The following is an 11,647-nucleotide window of genomic DNA, read 5'->3' as shown; positions in this document are numbered from 1 at the left end:
ATTTAAAACACCTACCAAACATGACAGCTTAGGCTTACCTACCTTAAATGTGCTCAGAACACTTACATTAGCCTACATTTGGGCAAAATCATCCAGTAACACAGTACACTGTTCACTAGCAATTGATTATCCTGGTGATCACGTGGCTGACTGGGAGCTGTGGCTCGCTGCCTCTGCCCAGCATCCAGAGAGAATATCTTACCAGTTTCTACTGAATGCATATCACTTTCACACCATCGTAAAGTCAAAAAATCTTAAGTTGAACCACTGTAAGTCGGGAACTGTCTGTAGATGCCACACTCAAAAGGCGTGATTGAAGAGAATAGAGACTGTTTAGGAAGAAGCACCCCAGGGTTAGCAATAGTAGGAAATCACTACCACTGCTAAGCTTGAAAGAGCGGTTAGTGAAACCCAGAAACCACTAGAGCTCTACCAGAGGGCTGCCAGATGGGAGAGGTGAGCTTACATGAAGGCAGCTGCTGCCCTGAAAAGAAGAAACAGGTGGAATAAATGCCTCAATCTTTCTTCCACCTTCTGGTCTCTTGTTAGTACCTCCCATTGGCCAAACCCAACCAGGATCCCAAGGGCAAAGGAGTCCTTTGATGCAGTCCAGAGCCCAACCACCTGGGACACAAAGTGGGTGGAAAAGTAGAGAGAAGTTCTGGAGAGGCAAACAAAGACAGCTTGCACAGCTAGGAAGTTACTCAATTCAGACTAGGGGCAGAGAGAGAAGGTACGTCTACCAATGAGGATGGCTATATGGAGGAAGACTTTTCCAGGCAGAAGGGTGATGGTGTGCTAAGGCACAGGCATATGAGAGGCGTGTATTCAGGAAACCACAAGAAATCTAGTATAGCTGAAATTAGGGGACAGGGAGAGGAATGGTGAGGATGGGACCAGAGGTTTGGAGGAGAGAATAGGGCTCTTTAATCATGTGGGCCTCCTGTGTGGTGGTGAGTTTGGAAAGCAATGGGGTCTGAGCCCAGTGGCTCATGCCTGTAATCTCAGGACTTTGGGAGGCCAAGGCGGGTGGATCACCTGAGGTCGGGGGTTCGAGACCAGCCTGACCAACATGGAGAAATACAACATTAGCCAGGCTTGGTGGCACATGCCTGTAGTCCCAGCTACTCGGGAGGCTGAGGCAGGAGAATCGCTTGAACCCAGGAGGCCAAGGTTGTGGTGAGCTGAGATGGCACCATTGCACTCCAGCCTGGGCAATAGCAGCAAAACTCTGTCCAAAAAAAAAAAAAAAAAGAAAAGAAAAGAAAAGAAAAAGAAAAAAGAAATAAAGAAATAAAGAAAAATAGAAAAAGAAAAAAGAAAAGCAATAGGAAGGTAGAAAATGACAAGAGACTTGCATATTAAAAAAATTACATGACTCGGCCAGGCATGGTGGCTGACACCTGCAATGTCAGCACTTTGGGAGGCCAAGGCAGGTGGATCACGAGGTCAGGGGATCAAGACCATCCTGGCTAACATGGTGAAACCCCGTCTCTACTAAAAATAAAAAAAATTAGCTGGTGTGGTGGCAGATGCCTGTAGTCCCAGCTACTCGGGAGGCTGAGGCAGGAGAATGGTGTGAACCCGGGAGGCAGACCTTGCAGTGAGCGGAGATCGCGCCACTGCACTGCAGCTTGGACGACAGAGCAAGACTCCATCTCAAAAAAAAAAAAAAATTACATGACTCAACCAGCCTTGTGGAGAATGAAATAAGATAAGTATACTTACAGCAATCTAGTGAGTGATGGTTGGGGGCAGGAACCAATAGGTCATCTTGCAAACATCAAAGAGGATTTAGCTCTGAGACATATTGAAAGGTTGAAAGGGCCTGGTGACCAATTGGGTGATGAAAAGAAGTATTGGGTTAAATTTTCCATTTATGAAAAATGGAGATTTAGAGCTGCATGTTTCAACGCAGCTGAAACGGAGCACGATCACTATTTGGGTCTGGATAACTCATTGTTATCCAGATGATAACAATGGTTATCATCTGTCCTGTACGTTCTAGGATGTTTAGCACCCATTGTTTCTACTGATTGGATGTCAGTGGCACCACTGTTCCCCTATTATGGCCATCAAAAATGTCTCCAGATATTGCCAGATGTCCTCTAGGAGACACAGGGCAAAATCATCCAAGTTGAGAATTGCCAACTTGGAAGAAAATGGGTTCAGTCCTGGACACATTGCGTCCGGGGTACTTGTGAGACATGTGAGAAGAGATGTCAGGTAAGACTTGGGCTTATGGATTCGGTGCCCAAAGCAATGGTCTGGGCTGGTAACTTGGACTTAGGAATTATGAGCATTTAACTGACCTGTATTACACAATGGCCTGGAATATAAGCACAATACACATTTTCCACACCATAACTTCTCGAACTCTCCTCTTAGTGAAATGCTCCCAACTGCTTTTTCCTCTTGGTGACTTTTATGTCAAGCTACATAGAGGGGGAAAAGAGGGGCCAGGTGGCAGGGGTGATCAGATATTATTGGATTGATCTATTCTAAGCGTCTAGTTTAAGAGATGGAAGTTTGAGATCACTGAGTACTTGAACTCGTCCTGGTTCATAATCCTCTTGTCTTTGTCTCTCATCAAGGCCTTTATATTGCTCTGGCATCTTCTCTTAGTCCCCTGTAGTTGGTATTTAGTTTGAAAGATCTGGAATTCTTAGAACATTGATAACCTCTTATAACATGGTATAAACCTTTTTTATTATATAACAATACTCTGTGATGGAGAGACTACATCCCTGATGCTGAGACCTTTGGAGAACCCTCACCTATTAATTCTGTCAATCATAAAAGAAAAGAACCCCCAAGAAGAGCATAAAGGTACCTGATGAGACCCTTAGGGACAAACATCTCCTAAAAAGGGATGAGAGTCAATGTTCAAGTTCATTTCTACTAACCTGAGTGATGGCTCTCTTGCTATGATGTAGTTAGGGCAGGACGGGGAGCAAGTATCTCATTAGGCAGATTCCAGACAATAGGTGAAGCGGGGATTCTGGCATCTGTGATGATGAAATATAATAGTGGCAGGCTCAGACTACAAACTTTTCTGAGCGCTTTCTATTTGCCAACTGCTTCTGTGCACATTAATGAAGGCAAGCACAACTTCAGTTTATTCCACAAGATATGGTATTTGTAAACAATCATCCCCTAATGCAACATATTTATTCAATGGCTAACAAGCTTTCTGAATATATTCATTAAGGAAGAATAAGCCAATTGTTCATCAGATTTGAGCATCTGTATCCTCCCCTAAACTTGAATCCTCCATGATGCTTCTTGAAGTAACCCAAACAGATGTGCATCAGAAAGCAAACTGAAGATAAACAGCTGTATCTGTATTATATCCAGAAGCAACAGTAAATTCCACTTGATGTAAGTCAGGCTGTGGAGATCTAATGAAGCTTAGCTATTCAGTGGGGTTTCAGTTTGAATTTGGGATTGCCACTGAAAAAATGTCAGCAGCAGTGTTGTTCGTTTCTTTCTTCTTTTTTTTTTTTTTTTTTTTTTTTTTTGAGATGGAGTCTCACTCTTGTCGCCCAGGCTGGAGTGCAGTGGTGTGATCTCAACTCACTGCAACCTCCACCTCTTGGGTTCAAGCGATTCTCTTGCCTCAGCCTCTGGAGTAGCTGGGATTACAGACACATGCCACCAGGCCCGGCTAATTTTTGTATTTTTAGTAGAGATAGGTTTCCGCCATTTTGGCAAGGCTGGTCTTGAACTCCTGACCTCAAGTGATCTGCCTGCCTGGGCCTCCCAAAGTGCTGGAATTACAGGAGTGAGCCAAGTGTTGTCAGTTTCTATCATGGAACCTACAGGTATTCGGATATGCAGCAATGGTGACAGACAACAGTAAATAAACCATGTGTACATAATAAGTATGAAAATGTGAAATTTCCTTTTACGATCAAATCTTCCCTCCAAAGAACTTAGTTTTTTTTTTTTTTTTCCTTAAGTTTCAGTAGGTGTTTACCTTTAAAAAACTCATTAGTTGCAGTTGGCCAGACTTTTTTTCTGTGTTTTTCTTGGTCTCCTCCCCCACCCCTCTTACTTAGGACTGTATTATTCTGCTAGGAATGCCGTAACAAAATGCCACAGACTGGGTGGCTTCAACAACAGAAGTTTATCAACAGAAGTTTATTTTTTCACACCTTTGGAGGCTGGAAGTCCAAGATCAAGGTGTTGGCAGGGTTAGTTTCTCCTGAGGCCCCTCTCCTCAGCTTGCAGACGGCTGCCTTCTCACTGCATTCTCACGTGGCCTCACTGTGTCCCTTCTACCTAGGTGTCTCTTCCTCTTCTTAGGACACCAGTCCTAGGCTGGGTGCCGTGGCTCACGCCTGTAATCCCAGCGCTCTGAGAGGCCAAGGCAGGTGGATCACCCGAGGTCAGGAGTTCAAGACCAGCCTGGCCAACATGGTGAAACCCTGTCTCTACTAAAAATACAAAAAATTAGCCAGGCGTGGTGGTACATACCTGTAATCCCAGCTACTCAGGAGGCTAAGGCATGAAAATTGCTTGAACCTGGGAGGCAGAGGTTGTAGTGAGCTGAGATCATGCCACTGTACTCCAGCATGGGTGACAGAGCAAGGCTCCATCTCAAAAAAAAAAAAAAAAAAAAAAGGAAAAAAGGACGCTAGTCCTATAGGATTAGGGTCCCATTCTTATGACTTCATTTAACCTTAATCACTTCTTTAAAGGCCTTATTTCCAAATACAGTCACATTAGGGGTTAGAGTGCCAACATATGAATTTGACACAAGTCAGTCAACAACAAGTACCCTCTGTATTCTATTTCTTTCTTCACTCTCCCCACTGCCACTCTGTCTCTATTCTCAGGCAGGAGTATTATAGATGCATTTCCATTACTTGTAAACATGTACACATTTGTTAAAGGGTTAGATGCATTTAAGTTGGGCATCAAGCCTCAGGCCAGGAAAGAACTTTAGTCTCTACCACCAGGCAAAGTCATAGAGCTCAGGAGAGAAAAAGAATTAGAATTCCCAGGTTATATGGATCAGAAAGCAAGCAGCAGGATAATGACATGAGATTATAATTTTAAATCCAGAGATAGAAAAGTAAAGGAAGTTTCTTTCATTTTCCTGTCACGCATATGACCCTTTCTTTATTCAAAAGTATGAAAAAGATAGGCTGGGTACAGTGGTTCACACCTGCAATCCCAATGCTTTAGGAGGCTGAGGTGGGAGGACTGCTTGAGGTCAGGAGTTTGAGACCAGGCTGGGCAACGTGGTAAGACCCCACCTCTACTGAAACATACAAAATAAGCCAGGTGTGGGTGTGTGCACCTGTAGTCCCAGCTACTTGAAAGGCTGAGGTGGGAGGAAATCACTTGAGCCCAGGAGGTTGAGAATACAGTGGACTATGATCATACCACTGCAACCCAGCCTGGGTAAGAGAGTGAGACCCTCATCTCCAAAAAAAAAAAAAAAAAAAAAAAATACACACACACACACACACACACACACACACACACACATAAGATAACTGAAGAGAAATGCCATTTTCTTGTTATGAAGTCTCCTCAAGTTTCTCATGGAGATTTATTTGGATGGGCCTCCCAGAGTAAAGTTTGGGCCTCTCTCTCAAGTAGGCATCTCCGATGCCCTAGAATCCATTCCCAGTGATCTGGCATTGGGTAAAGAGGGGGTGCTGCCTGGAGTGCTGCCAGCAGACCACAGCATCACCCCAATGCTCCAGGCCAAAACCCTCCATCACAGGCTGGTGTCGACCAGCTGCCCAGGCTGTTGTAGCACCTGCTTCCTCCTGTTTATAGCATTCAGAACTTTCTTCCTGGGACCCAGCTGCATTTGTATGCTCTGAAGGTCCTCATCAGAGCAGAGCAGCAGAGCTTCTAGATCAATCTGCTCTCTCTTAAAGATAGGCAGGAATTCTTCCAGGTGCTGAGACAGCAAGAACACTTCCAGGGGCGTGGCATCGACCACATCTTCCTCCCACTCCACTTCATCCTCACCCCATGGTAGATCATCTTTGAGGCTGTTTTCCTCTTCCTCTTCATCAGCTATACCCTCATCAGTCTCTGATGTTCCTTGTGTTTGAAACAATTCACTGGGCAGTTTAAAACCCAACTCCCTCTTGCTATCTGAGATGTCTTCAGGACTCAATATCCTGTTCCTTCTAAAAACAATACTTCCTAGACCTGGACGATTGAGAATGGATTCATGGCGCACACTGCTGTCCTCCTCTGCTGACAACTGGAGCTTCTCTTTGAAGTCCCCTGAGAATGAGTCTTCCTCTTCCTCTCTGAACACTTCCATCACGTTCCTCTGCCCACTTCTGCCTTCCTTCCCCACCTGTTCTGCTGTATTGTTGTTCTTTTTGAACTTGATCTTGAAAGTATCTTTAATGCCCTTAGATAGTGACCCGAATGTGCCAGGAGCAGAAGCATTTGAAGGGAATGACCTGGAGAAGGTACCCTTGGAAGAAGAGACAGTCCCAGACTCCTCCTTGCTGTAGGTGCGGGCCATCTTATTTTGGTGCTTCTCCTGGAGCCTCTCACACTCTTTGATCTGCCTCCTGGCATTCTTCTGAGCCTGCTCCTTCAGCCTGGTGACCTTCTTGGGGTTCATGATGTTCTGCGCAGTGGCAGCCTTGTCCAGGAGAGCAACACATTCATTCTGCTCCCTGCTGGCAGCAGCATCCAGCGGAGTCTGTAAGTCATTATCCAGGGCAAAGATGTTGGCACCAAAGTTGACCAGGAATGAGACGCAGTGGGCATGGCCATTGGAGGCTGCAAAATGTAGAGGAGTGTTTCCCCAGATGTCACACCTATCAGGGTCCCCTCTAGAAGAGAAAATACAAAAAAATAAATAAACATGTTGGGCATTTTTTTCTGAATTGGGCTCCAACAATTCAAAACAAAAATAAAGAACAAAAGGCATGTTAATGCAAACATGTTCATCCTGACTTGACATTGTTGTAAGATACTGGCTGCAAGTCCAGCTATCTTAGAACCGTCCCATCTTAAAACCACATGGCCAGAAACAGAGTCCATCTCTAACCTGTGTCTCCTTTTTGTTTGTTTCTTTTGTTTTGTTTTGAGACAGGTTCTCACTCTATCTCCCAGGCTGGAGTGGAGTGGTGTGATCACAGCTTATTGGCAGCCTTGACTTCCCAGGCTCAGTTTATTCTCCCCACTCAGCCTCCCGAATAGCTGAGACTACAGGCATGTACCATCACACCTGGCTAATTTTTTGTAGAGACAGGGTTTCACCATGTTGCCAGGTTAGTTGCAAACTCCTGGACTCAAGCCATCTGCTCACCTTGGCGTCCCAAAGTGTTGGGATCACAGGTGTAAGCCACCACACCCGGCTGTGTCTCCTTTTTAGAAGCAAGAAAAACTTTCTAAGAAATTCGCCAGCCAAACAACTTTCTTGTCTCATTGGCCAGCACTGGGTCACATGCCTAAGAGATGTGAAACATAGTACTGTGTTTAACTTAGATCAATTGGATTTTGCCCTGAAACTAGGCATAGGATTGTTCAATGGCTCCTCAAGAAAATAATAAAATCAAAATCCTAATTTGTAGCATGTGCCAATTTCTGTGGTGTAAATACATCCACCATGGCAGATTTCAAGCTACCAATGTGACATCACTAGACACAGAGTTTGGAAGAGATCCACAGTAGCATACCATTATCAACCATTTCCACCAGGTAGATATAATGGACATGAATTACCTTAAGAGATAGGTAAGAGTGAAAGGTATTAAAATAAGTAGAAAGTGAGACTTTTGTGTAACCTTGTTAATATAATTTGTTAAATTAAAGGTTAAACTTTTTTTTTTTTTTTTGAGACGAAGTCTTGCTCTGTCGCCCAGGCTGGGGTACAGTGGTGCGATCTTGGCTCACTGCCTCCCAGGTTCAAGCAATTCTCCTGCCTCAGCTTCCCGAGTAGCTGGGACTACAGGCACCCGCCACAGCACCCAGCTAATTTTTGTATTTTTAGTAGAGACGGGTTTCACCATGTTGGTCAGGCTGGTCTTAAATCCTGATCTCAGGTGATCCACCCGCCTCAGCCTGCCAAAGTACTGGGAGTACAACTGTGAGCCACCACACCCAGCCTGTTATTTTATTTTTAAGAATGGCTATGTTCTCAGAAGCTCAGGCTTATAGTAACCTATGATTGAACCACTGTACTACAGCCTGGGCAACACAGCAATACCCTGTCTTAAAAAAAAAAAAAAAGGCTAGGCTCAGTGGCTCATGCCTGTAATCCCAGCACTGGGAGGATGAGGTGGGAGATTTGCTTGAGGCTGGGCATTCAAGACCAGCTCGGGAAACACAGCAAGACCTGTCTCCATTAAATATTTTTTTAAATAAAAATAATAAAAAGTAAAAAAGAATGGCTATGTTTAACTGCCAAACTTTCTAAAATTTAGAAATAACTGCCAACAAGCTGGTTCCAGCATGCTACTGCTACCCTCCCGAATTGAGTCACATGTGGAGAAATAAATAACTGAACCAAACTCAGTCCCCATCAGCAGAAAAGAAGAAAGAAATGGATGTTGGGGAGGTAGCAAACAGTCCCTGTTATAAACATTTATTCATTAAAAGGGCATTACATCTCTATTTATTTCTCCACTTACTTCCATATGACTATAGGTTCATATAAGTGTGTCATTCTACAAAAGTTTAAGGAGGAATTGAAGATACTATTAGATGGTATTAAGGCCAGAAACCCAATGCCTGGCACAGAACAGGGACATAGTAGGTGCTCCAGTATTTGCGGAATGAATGAAAACCTATTGGAATCCTGCTCAAGGCAGCAAACCGTCCTCTCCTACGAGGACTTGAGTGACAAACAGGAACAGATGAAAAGTCGAGTAACTTTTTTTTAATGATGTCCAGAGCCATGCACCACTGCTGAGAACCCTAATACATATACTAAGGGGTCCTTCCTTTGCCCTAGTCTAGACTCCAAAATCAGGATCTCACTAAACTCTGGCCAGCCTGGCCCCATGGAAAGAGGACAGTGAGTCTGAGAAGTCCTCTTAACATTCCCAGGAGGTAGAAGGCAGAAGCAGAAGAGAAGATCTGCACCCTTGAAAATGACCTGTTAGTGCGCCATGACCCTTCTACTAGTTCCTGGCTGCTCAAAGTTTGGTCTCCAGACCAGAAGCATCACCTGTGAGTTTGTTAGAAGTTCAGAAGACTCTCACGCCTGAAATCCCAGCACTTTGGGAGGTCGAGGCGGGTGGATCACGAGGTCAGGAGTTCAAGATCAGCCTGGCCAACATTGTGAAACCCTGTCTCTATTAAAAATACAAAAATTAGCTGGGCATGGTGGCATGCACCTGTAATCCCAGTTACTCAGGAGGCTGAGGCAGAAAATTGCTTAAACCCAGGAGGCGGAGGTTGCAGTGAGCCAAGATCACACCACTGCACTCTGGCCTGGGCGACAGAGTGAGACTCTCTCTCCACCCCCGCACCCCCCAAAAAAAGTACAGAAGACTCCCAACCAGACTTATTGAATCAGAATCTACACTTTAGCAAGATCTGCAGGTGATTCATAGGCTCACTAAAGATTGAAAAGGACTTCACCGGTTTAAGGGAGGAGACCACCCCTCATATTGTCTTATGCCCAACTTCTGCCTCCAAAGAAAGAACATGTGAAAACTAAAAGTCAGAAATGAAATCCACAGGCAGACAGCCCGGTGCCACACCCTGGGCCTGGTAGTTAAAGATCAATCCCTGACCTAATCAGTTATGCTATCCATAGATTACAGACATTGTATAGAAAAGCACTGTGAAAATCCCTATCCTGTTTTGTTCCAATCTAATTACCGGTGCATGCAGCCCCCAGTCACATACCCCCTGCTTGCTCAATCAATCACGATGCCCTTACATGCACTGCCTTAGTGTTGTGAACCCTTAAAATGGACAGGAATTGCTCACTGGGGGAGCTCGGCTCTTGAGACAGGAGTCCTGCCAATGCCCCCGGCTGAATAAACCTCTTCCTTCTTTAACTCGGTGTCTGAGGAGTTTTGTCTGCAGCTTGTCCTGCTACATTTCTTGGTTCCCTGACCAGGAAGCGAGGTGATTGGTGGATAGTTGAGGCAGCTCCTTAGGCGGCTTAAGCCTGCCCTGTGGAACATCCCTGCGGGGGACTCTGACCAGCCTGAGTGACGCGGATCCTGAGAGTGCTCCCTGGCAGGCATTTGCCCCGGTGGGATGCCTCGCCAGAGCAGTGTGTGGCAGGCCCCGGTGGAGGGTCAATGCAGAGGCTGAACACTGGGAAGGAACAGGCACTTGGAGTCTGGACATCTAAAACTTGGTAAGACTAGTCTTTGGAACTTTCCCACTCTGTTTGAGTGGAAACATGGCCTGATCACCCATGGCGTGCCTTTATCGGCACTTTGGTTTTGGTTTTGGTTTTGACCTGGTTTGAATTGCTTGACAGGACCAGTCTTGGGAACTTGCCTACTCCATTTGAGTGGAAGCGTGGCCTGATCACTCACTCACAGCATGCCTTTATCGGCACTTTGGTTTTGGTTTTGACTTGGTTTGAATTGCTTGACAGGATTGGTCTTGGGAACTTGCCTACTCCATTTGAGTGGAAGCGTGGCCTGATCACCCACGGTGTGCCCGTACCGGCACTTTGGTTTTTGTTTTTGACTTGCCTTGGATTGCTTGATACTTTGGTTTTGGTTTTGACCTGGCTTGGATTTCTAGACACTCTGATTTTAATTTTGATTTTGGTTTGGTGTAAACTGCAAAAGTGTGTGTGTGCCCTTTTTACCCATTCTTTGTTTTGTGGTGTGCATGTGGTGTGAGCGTGGTGTTTTGTCTCAAAGAAGCATGGACCAGGCACAAATAAGCCCACTCTGCTAGGAACTATGTTGAAAATTTTCAAAAAAGGATTTAAGGGAGACTATGGAGTACTATGACACCAGGAAAACTTAAAACTTTGTGTAAGACTGGCCAGCATTAGAGTTGGTTGGCCATTAGCAGGAAGCCTGGACAGGTCCCTTGTTTCAAAGGTATGGCACAAGGCAACCTGTAAGCCAGGGCACCCAGACCAGCTCCCATACACAGCCACTTGGTTACAGCTGGTTTTACACTCCCCACCCCCAACACACAGTGGTTGAGAGAACAGCAGCATAAGCAGCTGCCAGAGGCAAAGAAAGAGAAAGAGAGGAAAAGAGGCAAAGAGAGAGAGAAAGAGACAGGATGAGACAGACAAACAGGGAGTCAAGGAGAGAGAGACAGAAAAAAAGAAAGAGAAAGGCAGAGAGAGGAAGAGACAGAGGCAAAAGGAAAGTCAGAGACAGACAAAGTCAAAGAGAAAAAAAGTGAGAAAGAGGTATACAAGTAGCTAAGGAAAAAAAAAGCCATCTATACCAATTCTAAGTTAATTTAGACAAAACAAGGTCTTATTAATAGCAAAGGATAATTAAAATCCCAAACTTACAAGGTTTTCAAGAAAAGTAAAGTTTGCTAAAAGTTAATAGTGTAACATGTATTATAGTAACTTCTATTCTTGTGCCTTAGACAGTCTAGTCCACAGATTTAAAAAAAAGTGGGGGGGAAGAGGGGCAGAATTTATATAAAAAGAGTGTTATATGGTAAATTCTTGTCCTGAAATAAATTAACTGGTTGTTTAAAG

General features: G+C 44.7%; 1 protein-coding gene across 1 annotated transcript in view; it reads right to left on the bottom strand.

Moving 5' to 3' along the window:
- Window positions 1-3,138: 3,138 nt before the first annotated feature.
- ANKS4B (ankyrin repeat and sterile alpha motif domain containing 4B) overlaps window positions 3,139-11,647 on the bottom strand; it is a 51,000-nt gene continuing 42,491 nt past the window's right edge. Inside the window, exon 7 of the mRNA XM_001091739.5 lies at window positions 3,139-6,824. Within this exon, the coding sequence (XP_001091739.3) occupies window positions 5,735-6,824 (1,090 nt within the window). The 3' untranslated portion in view covers window positions 3,139-5,734. The remainder of the gene's footprint in view (window positions 6,825-11,647) is intronic.

This window comes from Macaca mulatta, chromosome 20, assembly GCF_049350105.2.
Source record: "Macaca mulatta isolate MMU2019108-1 chromosome 20, T2T-MMU8v2.0, whole genome shotgun sequence".
Classification (NCBI taxonomy): domain Eukaryota; kingdom Metazoa; phylum Chordata; class Mammalia; order Primates; family Cercopithecidae; genus Macaca; species Macaca mulatta.
Note: the sequence above shows the minus strand (reverse complement) of the source record. Positions and strands in the feature narration are given on the sequence as shown.